Here is a 14,662-nt window from a genome sequence, read left to right on the forward strand (position 1 = left end):
ATGAAGCGCTGCACGGATGGAGACGTCCATCTGAACAGAACACAGAAGGTTTGTGTCTTCACAGTCACGGTGGGGACAGTTCCCTCCTTTTGCAGCTCAGCAGGAAGAAGGTGAGCTCCACGTCCAACGGACCCAGGAAGCAGCTCCTCGTGGCTCCAGACGCACATTGTTGAAGCTGAAGACGTGGAGGTCCCTGCAGCCGGGTTACATGAACCGCAGCAGCACCTCCGCCTGTCGTCTCTTCAAAGTGAACCAGGCTGAGTTCCCTGACTTAACGCACTTTGTCTTCCTCCAGTCTTATCAAAGTGCTACAAACTGATCTGGGAGCAGCTCCTCCCCAGGGCCTCTGAGCGCGCGCCTGGAACTTTGATTTTCCTTTTAACGCCACGTTTTACCTACACATCCACTATGGAACAAATCCTCCAGTTGATTCCTTTTAATTTTTCTACAAAGGTCTGAGGCAAATTGAACAAAGTCTGACTAAACCCTGCAGTTTCCAGGGGGATTTTCACTCTGAAGATCCTCCTCAGCAGCAGCGACGTGAGCCGGGGTGAAGGCGGTGAATGCACTTTGATTGTTCTTCGGATTTACTCTGAAATAAGTGACACGGGACCGCGTGCTGCCTGTAGAAGCTGAACGTGAAGGTGCGCTCCTCTCTTCATCTCAGGAATGCGTGTGAAGGCATTGATTACCTCTGGCTCTCTGCTTTACAGCCGCTGCATGTTTACTGCGATGGGACGTTTTGGGACGTTTTCTGTCCGTCTCCACCTGATATTTAAATCCTGCGGTTCTGAAAGGGGCCGTTCTGATCTTCTCTGTGGCTGTGGAGCAGAAGTGGCCCAGCAGCTGCCAGACGCCGCCACAGAGGGGCGGCCATCTTTGTAGTCCGTGTACAAGCACCTGAGACGTCCGATGTGTTCCCTGGGACGTTGGAAAGTCACCGTCCTGATGATTGACATCATCACTACATCAGTGGGATCTTTAGGCGCCGCTGCCTGCGACTCAGCTCCGTGCGTTCGAGCCCCGGTTTGGAGCCTGTTTAGCCGAAACCTTTGGTCACTTTCTCTCTGCATAATAAAGATCTTGATGAAAAGGGAAAATCACAGAGCGAATAAATGTGCCCTGCTGTCGTCCTAATGAATAGACTAATGAACAGACTAAATACGCTTGAGCTTCATTCTGTGAAAATGGCTGGAATCCAACAATAAGAATAGGCTGCTATTAGCAGAAATTAGGGATCCTGTAATTTCCACACAATATTTCATGATTATTGTGAGATAGGCCAAGTACTTAAATGCTTCTTTCATAATTAATGCATAATAATATATGATCATTTTTAATCAGTATAGCATTTTGATTTTGCCACAATAGATTCAAAGTGCGGGTTGAACCCAAACAAACGTATAACAGGCAACTTTGTGAATCTGTTCATTTGTTCCCGCGGCGTCGGAGGCCTGTGTAAATGTGAGAAGCACGCAGGACCTCATTCCTTTCGCTTTTCATTAGCGAAACGAAGAGACTGTCAGCTCAGTGGGGCTTTAGCAGTGGGAAATGGAAAATGGAGCCTTAAGATTTTATGGTGCGAATGTAGAGTGTGTCTGCAGACTCAAGACAAAAAGAGATTAGTGGAGCGTGCAGCCGCTCTTTCTCTCCATATTATAACAGGGATGGGTTATGGAAATGTGTGGTCCCTCATCAGCAACACTTATCAAAAGAGATGCATATTAAATAGAGGAAAACAATGGCGAGCCTCCTGGGAACAAAAACATCCAGACATGTGAGGGATTACGGTTCCGAAGGCTCTGCCGCCGCGCAGATGAACCCAGCATCATTAACTAAATTGATTACTTACTGAAGATGGTTTTTGTTTGTTTCTCCCCATCACAAGTGTCAAGTTAGGTCTGTTTGAATTAAAATGCTCTGACAAGCACGGCCTGAGCGAATGAGAAACCCGGCACCGCTGGAGCTCAGGTGAGTGGAAGGACAGATCCTTTCATTTCATTTTATCAGCTTTCATGAGCTGATGAACACGAACACAGGTGAGTCGTTTCCAAAGGAACTCAGATACGTTATCGCCGTCTTTTCTCTGTGCAGCAGGTGAGTTTAACTGCAGGTAATTAATGCCTCGGTCGCAGGGGGAGTATAAACATCGACAGACAAATAGTCTTTGCTCCAGTTCAGAGAGTTCATCAATCTGAGGGAAGACGAGGAGCGAAGGCGGCCGACGCCACCAAACTGGGGAACGAGCGCGGCTCAGCAGCGAGTGGAGGTCCAGAGAGAGCGGAATGAGCGACGCCGCGCCCACCGTGACCTTTGACCTGGTGCCTGTGAGCTGGAAACAGGCCTGGTGGCATTAATTGCACTTAGCTCCAAAAAGAGACGGAAATCATTAGGAAAATTATTTCTAATTAAAATATTCAGTCCACATTATCAACACAGATTAAATTCCAGCCGGCGAATATGAGCATTTAATATGACTTTATTATAAAGCAGAGCAGGGAGGGAGCGAAGCAGTAGGTGGTAGAAGTCTGAAAAGGTCAGAATATAGAAATAGAGGATCCGTGAGGAAGGAGGAAGCAGCTAATGTGGTGGAAGCGTGGTCTGCAGAGGTGTTAAACAGGCAAAGCGCTGCTTCTGCTTCCTTGCACCGTGTGGTGACTCCAGCCTCCCTCACGTCCGACCACAGCCTGCTGCTGCTGTACAACTCCTTATTGTTGTTGGCTTAATTAAATTATTAATTAACTGTGTTCTAGTAAACACAGACGTATTTTAACCATCATTTTACTATAATCACATTCAAATGCAGTGTTTGTTATTGGAGCGGATCCCCAGCAGGCGGTTGTAGAAACAAGCAGTGGAGTCACAATGTGTGGTCACAGTTTAATTTCACACTGACGTCGCGTGTGAAATGTAGCGTTTTTTTATTTCAACCGGCGCTCGATGGTTCTCTGACCTTGACCCGCTGTTGTAAACACCTGGACCCAACCAGGAATGAGCTCAGCCATGAAGCGGAGGCAGGCGTTGGTTCTGAACACTGTGAATGGAGAAGCTGTTTGTGTACACGCACACTGTAAGTATAATTCATACGCAGGTCACACAGATCAAACACAAACACACATGGACCTCAGAAGGTTAATGTGCTGCTATTATTCATAATGTCTCCCTGAAATCAGAGTGATTAATCAAAGATTAAGTGATGCTGGCATTTTAGAAACCACTGCAACAAAAGCTCCTAATTGCAACAATCACAAGGTCCCAGCGTGATTTCACCAGCGCTGGAGCCACGTTCACACAGAGCAGAGTCCACCGAGCCGCACCGGCGTCCAGCGGGTCGCGTCCTGAGTGGAGGCGACTGCTGCGGTTCGGCTCCAGCGTTGATACCCAGCAGAACAGAACCAGCATCGGGTTAGTCCTCACCCAAGACTGAGTCCGACTGAGTCTGCGTGAGTCTGACTGAGATCGGCAAAGTCCAGAACCTCTGTGTGGGTCTGACCGAGACCGGCAAAGTCCAGAACCTCTACACGAATAAAACTGAGACCGACTAAGTTCAGAACCTCTGTGTGGGTCTGACCGAGACCGGCAAAGTCCAGAACCTCTACACGAATAAAACTGAGACCGACTAAGTTCAGAACCTCTGTGTGGGTCTGACCGAGACCGGCAAAGTCCAGAACCTCTGCGTGGGTCTGACTGAGACCGACCACAGCTGTTCTGCTCAAAGCATCAACGTGTCTGTCAGGATAAAGCTCAGGCTGTCATTTGACTCATTTCTGGTACTTCACCATTAGCGGCACCTTGCGTTTCCGAGCGTTGTCGACTTCTCTTTCTGACCCTGCAATCGGTGGAACTACCGATTATGTCAGGCAGAAAATTACAGAGGGACGTTACGTTCACCTAAAAGAGCCTGGTGTCGTAATTATGACCTCTGCGTCTAATAAGCACAAGCACAGATCCATGTAATTGTAGTTAGCGTAGCTCAGAGCGGCGCCTGCAGCTCCAGCGTGTGACCCGCGGGTCCAGGGTGTGAGCCGGACCGGTCCGGCTGCAGGTCCGTGGGTCCAGCATGTGACCTGGTCCAGCAGGGACCCCCCCCCCCTCACATCATAGGCCACAGTCCACTCTAATTTCCGACCACCACCAAGGATGAGACTCATTGAGATACTGGCGTCCTCTGTTTACGCGGATGTGAGTCACCGTTCACTCTGACTCCACGCTGAACAACACAGCTAATGAGACAGGAGTCATGTAAACGGCTGCTGTGTGGAAGGAGAGTCGGATTTATTCTTAGCGTTGTTGCAGGTTTGTGTTTCCGCCACATATCAAAAGTTTGTGCTTTGATTTCAGCGGCGGCGTTTAGTCAAACAAACACAACAAATGTTGCAGCGAGCGGTGATTATTCATCCAAACTTGAGCTGATTAAAGGCCAAAGTAATTAAGTGCTTTGATGGAGCCAGCGCGTCTCCTTGGCCTCACGCACCCGTTGCCCCACACGCTGGCACCGCGCTCAGCGCCGGGGAAAGTTTCAGGAGTCACAGCTCAGCGGAGGCATCGCCGCTGTGAGTGGGAAGTGGTGGCGCTGAGGTTGAATTAGAATCTAATTGGCCTCGTGTGCTTTAACGTCGTGACAAACTGCTGCAGAAAGCAAGAGAAACAGAGAATTCTGAAGAAGTGGATCATTAAAACTGCAGCTGCAACAGTTGTACAGGTACAGACACAGACACAGGTGAGGACGGATCCTCCTCCCACCGCTGCTCCCGCTCCTTCACCTGTCTCCACAGAGTTGTTGGTCCCCTCCTCCGGGTCCTGGACCCAGGAAAGGCTTTATTTACTGGACCACACTGCAGAATTACACTGTAAATCAGGGGCTGCGGGAGAAAACCTGAGCGAAGCCACAGTGAGTCCGAATGAAAGACACTGACGCCGTTGTAGCTCATCATGAACTGCACATATCACAGCATCTACAGGAAACGCTGCAGCAAAGAAAAACGCCTGCAATGAATAAAAGAATGTTGTCTCCTCAAGGGCCAATGCATAAAACATAATTAAAGCCGGTGAGTTGTTCTTTGTTAGAACCCATGGACTTTGCTCATGTGGTTTAAACATTATCTTATCACCTTCAATCTTTAACGCGTGACTCAAACCCTTCCACCCTCGGCTTCAGCAGCTCATTCTGAGGAACGTCGAGTTCACCGTCAAAGGTTTGTCTCCGCTGCCGGTGTATGAATATGTCGTTACTGTGACTTTGTGCGTCTCTGACTGTCGTGTGTGTCTGTGGGCTCCCAGATGGAGGAGAACAAGCCCTGGGCGCTGGTGGCCGACGTGCTGGGGGAGGGGGGGCACCTGCAGGCGCTCGCTCACGTGCTGCAGCAGCACTTCACCATCATCTGCCACCGGGACTTCCTGAAGGACCCGGCGCTGCACGGCCCCAAAGTCCAGGCGCTGCTGATGTGGAAGTACCTCCCGGCGGCCGAGCCGGCGCTGCTCCGGCTGCTGCCCGCGCTCAGGGTGGTGTCCAGCGGCGGCGTGGGCATCGACCACCTGGACGTGGCCTTCATCAACAGCCTGGGGGTGAAAGTGGCCAACACGCCGGGCGTGGTCGCCGACGCCACCGCAGACCTGGCCATGACTCTGCTGCTGGCGTCGGCCCGCCAGCTGCTGGAGGGTGAGTCAGAGTCCGACCGTGACCTGCTCCAGCAACAGCATTAACACACAGCCGAGGCAAAAACCCTGCGTTTCCTCTCTCAGGTCATCGGATCGCCCGCGACCCAATGACCCTCAGTCTGCCACAAGACCTGATGGGACACGAGGTCACAGGCGCGACCCTGGGCATCGTGGGAATGGGGGAGGTTGGTTACAAAGTGGCCCAGAGGAGCAAAGGCTTCGACATGGAGGTCATGTACCACAACAGGAACAGGAGGTAGGAGGTGCTCAGCTCTGGGGTCACGGAGGTCACTGGGCCTCAACCTCATCCCCTGTCTGATCCAGGAGTCGAGAGGAGGAGCAGGCCGTCGGCGCCACTTACTGCCAGAGTCTGGACGAGCTGCTGAGACGCTCCGACTTCCTGGTCGTCGCTGTCAAACTGACCCCCGACACCGTGGGACTCATCGGCCGCAGGGAGCTGTCGCTGATGAAGCGCTCGGCGACGCTGGTCAACGTCAGCAGAGGTGAGAGGGCGTCGGTCTCCACACACAGGGCACACACTGACCGATCCTGTCTGACCGCAGGTGTGGTCGTTGACCAGGAGGCGCTGGTCCGAGCGCTCCGGGCCGGAACCATCCGGGCAGCGGCGCTGGACGTGACTCACCCCGAGCCGTTACCAAGGTAACGAGCCCCGCTCACGACGCTGCCGCTTTGAACGCGCCTGAGCTGCACCCTCCTCTGTGCAGGGACCACCCCCTGCTCCGCCTGCCCAACGCCCTGATCACCCCCCACATGGGCATCAACACCTACGCCACCGCCCGCAGGATTCTGCAGCGGGTGGTGGACAACGCGGCGGCGGCGGTCAGAGGTCTACCCGTCCCCAACGAGGTCACGCGCCCCAACCTTTAACCAGCGCCCTGGGCTCAGAGCCTCGCAGGAGTCACTTTCCATGAATGCGTTTCTCCTAATTTCCTGTGTCTGTGCTGAAGCTTCGCTGCGGCAGCGGCGGCTGATAAAGTTCTCATGGTTCCAGTCACTCGTGAGGCTCCGTAACTGCTGCTGGCAGCGCTGCTGATAAACGACGCACACAAGACTGCTCCTCAAACACTTCTGCAGCGGCCGTGATGAATGTTGCGCATCTGCATCCAAGAAATTACATTTATATTCCAACAATAACAGCAAATGTGTTTTTAAGGGAATGAAATGTCTCTGGGATTCTGTTTTTCTCTATCAGCGTGAGCAAAGATCTGCCAAGTGCAGCGTTTCACCACTTGGCAGGTCTTTTTAACTGCAGGACGGTGTGGGAATAAAAGCCTTAATGGCCGCGTTGGGCTCAGGGTGAAAGCTCACAAACCGAGAGCCTGGATGGTTTTACATGCTGTAATTTCATAACTACTGGTACCTGCTGGCCGGAGCTGGAGCCCGGTGGGGATTTAATATCAGCAGCTTCATTTCACAAAGGTGGACACGGAAGCCTTAAGGTTGAAGAATCAAATATTTAAAATCAGACACGAGCGACTTGATGTCTTAACAGGAAACGACTGTGAACCTGACTAAACCAGGAAGTGGGCGAGAATGTTTAACATCACGGAGCAGAAACTGGTTTGAATGGTGCGAGACCAGCGCCGTCGACCTCTGCCCATTGAGCGTCACACGCCGCCGTCCTGTGGTTTCTTTCTCGCGTTTATTCCAAGCTGCTTGTCACACGGAACATGTGACTTCTTTAAATGGAAGGAGACGCGGGCAGGTAGCAATTAAATCCCTCGTCAAGTCTGAAAACCAATCTAGCAGCACATGAACATCATTTCTTGAAGGCAGCGGCGACCCGGCGGACTGGGGCTCCGCTCGCTGTCATTTGCTGCAGTAACTGCTTACATTATGCCGCATCTTTACGTAACGCCTCAGCTGCTCCCTTCTTTTAATGGCCTCACGCATTGTGCAACGCGGAACCAGAGCCAACCCTGCAAACGCTCCCATTAAATAAGCTAATATCCAGTCAGAGAGCGCGGCGCCCGGATGCCCGGGACCGGCCGGAGCTGAAGGTTGGCGTTCGAGCGCGCGCCTGCAGCCTCGCTGAGCGCAGATGAAGCTCTGGAGGCCACGCTTTCGAGTTAATGTAGCGGCGGCGACAGACAACACCGCGGCCGCCCCTCACTCTATCTATGATTGTATTTTTAAAAGGGCACGCTGTCCAGGAATGAAGGGCAGCCTCTGAGCCGGCGCCCACACAGCCTCCCTGAAGCCTCCTCACGGCTGCTCCTGTGAAGAGGTGGAAGCACACACAGCATCTGTGAAACCTCCAGGCGTCCTTGACACTTCCAGGCGTTCATCAATACCAGCCGCTGCTCATTACGTCATATTTGCGTGTAAGCGCGGGGCCACGCGGCTTCGTGCCCCAATCGATTTGCATTCTGTGACTTGGGACAAGATTAATGCTGCGAGGAGCTGTGAGTAAAATGAGGCGCTCCCTGGTAATTGAATTCATTCTGCGTGGCATTTGGGCCAGCGTGAAATCAGGATGTTCTGCAGGACTAGACAAAGGGAAACAGCAGCACTTACCTGTGGCTGACATTCCAGCAGCTCTCCACCAGCCTTTATTGGCCCTTCATATTCGCATGGCTTTAATTTTTCCTCTTTTATCATATTCCCTGTTCCTGAAAAAGGCTTACGAGTTGGCGCTCAAACTTTTTCATCAGGGAGCAAAGGATTTCGGCGTGAAAGTCGAATTTCACACTGTGCTGAAAAAGTAAGATAAGAAGCTCCTCGTGTGAAAGAAATACTCAGACATCCACTTTAAAATGCGAGAACCTCACTCCAGACACAATTTACAGTAGAGGCAGTTCAGCGTCAACCAGGTAATGGCTTCAGTCGAGTGGAGGCGTGTGAGAGTAACGCGGAGGCCAACACACATCCATAGACTTCACATGAGCACTGTCTAATTACAATATCATCAGAAACGCACATCTGTGGCATCATGTTCGTCACGTGACGCACACGTGACGCCTTTCTCCACGAGGAGCAGCTGTAAAATGACACCATGAGGCAACAGGAGGAAAATCAGCAGGTGGTAAACGGCATCCAGCGCTCGGAACGCGAGCGACTTCATCAGAAGCAATCAACATGTGAATGCACAAATGATTACGCTTCATTAATGTGGAGCAGCGTCCTCCATAACGAGCTCACGCTACAGCGGAACACAGGACTTCACTCATTTCTGCTGCTGAATAAATGATCTGACGTCTTCCACCAACGTTTCATTGCAGTCTTTTGAGGACTATATTTCACATTGTGTTGCGTTATAGCCTGACGGAGCAGGAGTGTGTAAAGAAGTAAATATACGATGAAATCTACAAACCAGGTGTGTTAGTAATGAATGGTTTAACCAGGACTCAATCAGCTGTAAACGAATGAGCGTCTCATTTAGTAGAAATCACATCCAAGGTGTAAATAGGGAGAGTGTGTGTGTATGTGTGTCAGTGCATGTTTGTGCGTGTGTGTGTGTCAGTGCATGTTTGTGCGTGTGTGCGTGCGTGCGTGTGCATGCGTTCGTGTGTGTGCGTGTGTGTGCATGTGCGTGTGTATGTGTGTGTGTGGGTGTGCGTGCGTGTGTGTGTGTCAGTGCATGTTTGTGCGTGTGTGTGTGTGTGTGTGTGGGGGTGTGCGTGCGTGTGTGTGTGTGTGTGTGTGTGTGTGTGTGCGTGCGTGTGCGTGTGTGTGCATGTGCGTGTGTTTGCATGTGTGTGGGTGCGTGTGTGTGTGTGTGTGTCAGTGCATGTGTGTGCGTGTGTGTGTGTCAGTGCATGTGTGTGCGTGTGTGTGTGTCAGTGCATGTTTGTGCGTGTGTGCGTGCGTGCGTGTGCATGCGTTTGTGTGTGTGCGTGTGTGTGCATGTGCGTGTGTATGTGTATGTGTATGTGTGTGTGTGTGCATGCGTGTGTGTGCATGTGCGTGTGTGTGTGTCCATGCGTGTGTGCGTGTGTGTGTGTGTGTGTGTGTGTGTGTGCGCGTGTGTGTGTGCGTGTGTGTGTGCATGTGCGTGTGCGTGTGCGTGCGTGTGTGTGCGTGTGTGTGGGTGGATAGTGGGAGGCTGGTGAGTGAGGAAAAGCTTAATGAACTGTGCTGCGAGTGTGACTCAGTTTTCAGTGTCCTTCCCACATAATTTAGCATAATTTTAACTTTTGCATGGAAAAGAAAGGATATAAATACGAACCTACATAAGAGAAATGATGGAATCTGGTGGGAATTGAGTCGCTCTCAGTGATCTTTGGTGAGTCACAGGCGGGAATTGCCTGAACCAGAAACTCACATCAGTGCTTCTCTTCCTGTTTTCTCCCAGGCTCCGCGGTGCTTTTATTTGTTCGCGGCCCGTCCTCATGTTCCACTTCTATTTTTGCGTGTACAGCTACAGTAGATGAAGGCAAATAACGATTTTTGTGCTGCAGAAAGTTCATTTTCATCTGCAAGAGAACTTTTTTTCTGTGAACAAGCGAGTCTGTGTTATTTTCCGAAGGAAGAAATGCGCCAGTGTTTTTAAAGCACGAGACACAGATGAAAGCCTTAAAAACTTACCACTGTATTATTTGAGCAGGAAGCTACAGTAGATGCACTGAAAGGTTCTAAGGAACCAGATGATCGCCTGAGAAAAGCCTCTGACTGTGATTTTTCTGCAATGGTCTTTGTTTCCAGATGCTAGAAAACAAGGCTTCAGACCCACGTACAGTAAGATGAGACCTTTTTTAAAAATATCTGTTCCTCGGTGTCAAAGCTGGGAAGTGATGGACAGAAGGTGAAGCTAATGGAGTTCTGCTGAGCAGCATCTTTGTGTTTGTTGAACCCTCCAACGATCATTTAAAAATATTATGACACGCATCGTGTGTCCGGGCGCCTGTGAACAGTAGCTGGCAGCTTGAACGTGGGCCGCGCTTCGCTACGCAGCAGCTGTGATTCACCGTGCTGTTGTTCTGCAGCCTGTCAATCACAGTCTGCAGCAGAAGTAAGGCATCGGTGCTGCTCGGTTGATCGTTCACTCAGCGGACTTCAAGCTGTTCAGTGCAAAAGTTTTTCTTGGCCAGTAAATGAGCAGTGACTGTGCTTCATCAACATTTCACCTGTCTAGACAACACAGGTCCAGTGAGCTTTGGGTTCAAGCTCTGAGATGTCAAAAAGCATTGCACAAATATGCCATGTATTACGGTAATCAGCAATTTCCAGTGAAGGTTTGTTTTTTTGTGTAGACTTATATCATATACTTAGACCTATATCAGACGTATGGTTTTAATGCCGGTCACACAGGTCTCGCTCCATTTGGCCGAACCGTGATCTGTTCTCAGATCTGTGTCTTAGCATTTCCTTCCTCACCCCCCGGTTTCCATCAAAGTCGCTGCTCGGTGCAGGATTTGAAATTCAGCGGTGGAGGTGTCTCCCAGCTCAGTCAGCTGCTTCACCGTGTTCCCTGAATCGCACCGTGCTCAGATCTTATCTGCCGTCACACAAGTCAACTCGCGCTGTCGACGGCAGACACAAACATTATAATATAGCTTTCACATCCACGCGGCGTCCCAGTTGTCTCTAAAGGGGATTTTAAGGTCAGACAGTGGAGGATGCATCCTGGCCTCCGTCTCCAGACTTTAACAGCTGCTGTGGCTTTTAAAAGGCGCCTGTTGCCAATGATGACCACAAAACTCGGAGGCTTGTTTCGTGAGGAGCTGACAATTCTCCAGGCAGATGACATTACAGTCTGCCTGCCCGGCCTCCCACAACCCCCCCGCCCTGCCTCGTGTTTCTGTCAGCTCGGATTGTGTAGGCGCCCATCAGTGTTGTGGCTGAGAGGAGAGTTCCAGGGGTCAGACACCTCTTGTTATCTCTGGGACCGGACCACAGGGAGGAGTAGCTGTCAGCGTCTGGCGACAGAGGGCAAGAGGTCGTGGAGGACAGCCTGAGCGGGGAGCAGGTAGCGGGTAGCAGATAGGAGGTAGGAGGGAACAGGTAGCGGGTAGCAGGGAGCAGGTAGCAGATAGCAGCTAGCAGGTAGCAGGCAGCAGGTAGCAGATAGCAGGGAGCAGGCTGAAGGCAGCCGGTAGCAGGGAGCAGATAGCAGGGAACAGGTAGCAGATAGCAGGTAGCAGGGAGCAGGTAGCAGGTAGCAGGAAGCAGATAGCAGATAGCAGGTGGCAGGGAGCAGGCTGAAGGCTGAAGGCAGCAGGTAGCAGATAGCAGGTAGCAGGAAGCAGATAGCAGGTAGCAGGGAGCAGGGTAGCAGGTAGCAGGGAGCAGGTAGCAGGTAGCAGATAGCAGGTAGCAGGGAGCAGGTAGCAGGTAGCAGGGAGCAGGTAGCAGGTAGCAGATAGCAGGTAGCAGGGAGCAGGGAGCAGGGAGCAGGTAGCAGGTAGCAGATAGCAGGGAGCAGGTAGCAGGGAGCAGGGTACCAGATAGCAGGTAGCAGGTAATAGCAGATAGCAGGGAGCAGATAGCAGGTAGCAGGCTGAAGGCAGCAGGTAGCAGGTAGCAGATAGCAGGGAGCAGGTAGCAGGTAGCAGGCTGAAGGCAGCAGGTAGCAGATAGCAGGGAGCAGGTAGCAGGTAGCAGGGAGCGGGCAGCAGGTACCAGATAGCAGGCTGAAGGCAGCAGGTAGCAGGGAGCAGGTAGCAGGTAGGTAGCAGGTAGCAGATAGCAGGGTGCAGGTAGCAGATAGCAGGGTGCAGGTAGCAGGTAGCAGGGAGCAGGTAGCAGATAGCAGATAGCAGGGAGCAGGTAGGAGGTAGGAGGGAACAGGCAGCAGGGAGCAGGGAGCGGGCAGCAGGGGGCTTTTGACCTTCATGAAGTTAATGAATCAGCTGCTGAACCACTTAGTCAAAAGCCTCTTTCATCATAACCTTAGAGAAATGTACCTTCTAAATGTACTCGTCTAATTTAAGCAAATGTGCTTTAGCAGGAATAAAGACAACAAAAATTCATTTTAAAATAGAAAAAGCCTGATTATAGTTTTTATTCTAGACACAAACATGACACTGAAGGCATTGCTAAAATGTCCAGATGATATATTTCATTTGTTTCTGGTCCAAATATCTGATCGTCCAATTCAATATCCGCTGAAATAAACAATGATTTAATACTTCGTTGATGCATCAAGTTACAAAATATTTGTTATTATGAAGCTTTAGTGGGTTTTATGCTCTTATATACGGTTATGAGATCCAAACAATTGTAATCTCAAATCCACAAAGTCCGTGTTATGAACTCTGTGATTCTTCTTGCGTTATGTTTGTTCAGCAGTGGTTGGATATGTTTGATATTTAACGCTTCAGCTGATGATGATGTGACAGCATCATGTTCAGAAGCAACGCTGATGCATCAGTGACACTCTCAGCTGTGTTTGTTGTCTGATACCAGCTCATTGATGGAACAGTGGCTTCAGGAGTTAAACAAGCTTCACAACCATCTGCTCATCTCTAGTTTCAGCCGCCGCGTCATGTCTGAAGTCTTCAAATGGGCAGTAATTGGTGTCTGATGGTCTAATGGCCTCTAAGTGGCAAATGTGATGGAAGGAGGTTTTATTGACTGGAACCTTAAGTTCAGTGGGCACGAAATGTGTTAGAGCTTCATCATGTGGAGCAACAGTGATGGAGGATGAAGCCACGTCCTTGTTGTGTCTGGGCCACAGAAAGGAGGACGTGGGATTTGAAAGGTTGTTTTTTTAAACTACACATTCTTATAATTTTCCCATCACCATCTCACACTGAGCTTCCAGTAACAGTCCTTTTTCTGATGCAACTGGGAGGAAACTTCCACTGCCTGGGAAACCCCACTTCTACAGACTGAGTCTCTATAAATAAACGCTGGCGGCACAAAAGGCATAAATCACACACAACATGTCGTCAACAGCGAGGAAGATAACAGCCGTGTAAGTAGCTGGTTCTGTCCTCTTATATTAGATCAGCGTTCGGCCCGATGGGCTTCGTCCCCAGACATCTGACGTTTACCCTTTTCCCACGTGTCCTTTCTAAAGCCAGGTTCTCAGTTGGAGCCTCAGACCAGTGTTGGTGCAGCACTGAGCGACTGGTGGAGCGCGAGGTGGTGAAAAGATCAAGTGATCTGAATAAATCATCCATTGGACACATTTTAACATTCGTTGAAATTTAACCACTACACGTGACTCTCCAGGTGAACTCTGATATTTCAAACTGGGCCTTTTCAGTGAAAGTGTAGCTGAAGAGGAAACGTGATTTGCAGCGACACCTCTGAACCTATCACTCAGTGTAATCCGTCAACACCCCGGCCAAAGATCCCACCGCCGTGACCAAAGCCGGCAGCCTGGAACATCCCGCCCAAATCCCACGGCGCTGCAACACAACTGGGTAAACAGCAAATGAAGGCGGCATCAACACGTCTCCCACCGAGAGCGGCTGCGACCAACTCTGAATCAGAGGCGGGTTTATGGTTCAACAAAGAGGCCGGCGAACGGAAGTAGATCAGACAGACGCTTTGTAGGTCACCATCCACAATATGTTAATTTCCCAGTGACATAGACAAAGAAGAGCGGCTCAAACGTGTGGTCGAGTCTCACACACACACACACACACACACACACACACACACACACACACACACACACACACACACACACACACACACACACACGCTCACAGTTAAATATAGCTCACAGCTCCTGTCATTTGCAGCAAGATAAAGGAAAACAAAGAAGTGGGACAGGGTGGAGGAGGAGGTTTCCTTATCGGCTTGAAGGGTCTAAGGACAGATTGCTGCACAGATTGGAATTCACACCACCTGGAGAGAAATCCACTAATGACGCTCCGACATTATTATTAACGCATGTGGAAACATTTCAGAAATAGGCTCTGAAACACAGCTTCAGCCGCCGATCAGGTGGGACCAGGAGGGAAAACCAGCTAAAGGTCAAGTCTCCAGCAACGGCGGCAAATTATCGAACAACCTCCAGTCGACCAGCGCGCTTTGACTGGAATCCCATCAAACTACACGTGTATGATGCTACAGGTCAATGCGGCAA

General features: G+C 50.6%; 1 protein-coding gene across 1 annotated transcript; it reads left to right on the forward strand.

Moving 5' to 3' along the window:
* Positions 1-5,137: 5,137 nt before the first annotated feature.
* Positions 5,138-6,841, forward strand: LOC114847383 (probable 2-ketogluconate reductase). Its single transcript, XM_029137029.3, has 6 exons — positions 5,138-5,195; positions 5,281-5,659; positions 5,743-5,914; positions 5,983-6,161; positions 6,222-6,318; positions 6,384-6,841. Exons 2-6 carry the CDS (start codon positions 5,281-5,283, stop codon positions 6,544-6,546), a joined length of 990 nt encoding a protein of 329 aa, XP_028992862.1. The 5' UTR covers positions 5,138-5,195; the 3' UTR covers positions 6,547-6,841.
* The last annotated feature ends 7,821 nt before the right edge of the window (positions 6,842-14,662 follow it).

Source organism: Betta splendens, chromosome 21 (assembly GCF_900634795.4).
Source record: "Betta splendens chromosome 21, fBetSpl5.4, whole genome shotgun sequence".
NCBI classification, from domain to species: domain Eukaryota; kingdom Metazoa; phylum Chordata; class Actinopteri; order Anabantiformes; family Osphronemidae; genus Betta; species Betta splendens.

Bases quoted from the DNA above. Each gene is read 5' to 3' on its own strand.
- LOC114847383 (XM_029137029.3), top strand. From the start codon at position 5,281: ATGGAGGAGAACAAGCCCTGGGCGCTGGTGGCCGACGTGCTGGGGGAG. The intron at 5,660-5,742 runs GTGAGTCAGAGT...TTCCTCTCTCAG, and splicing joins GGCCCGCCAGCTGCTGGAGG to GTCATCGGATCGCCCGCGAC. The intron at 5,915-5,982 runs GTAGGAGGTGCT...TGTCTGATCCAG, and splicing joins TACCACAACAGGAACAGGAG to GAGTCGAGAGGAGGAGCAGG.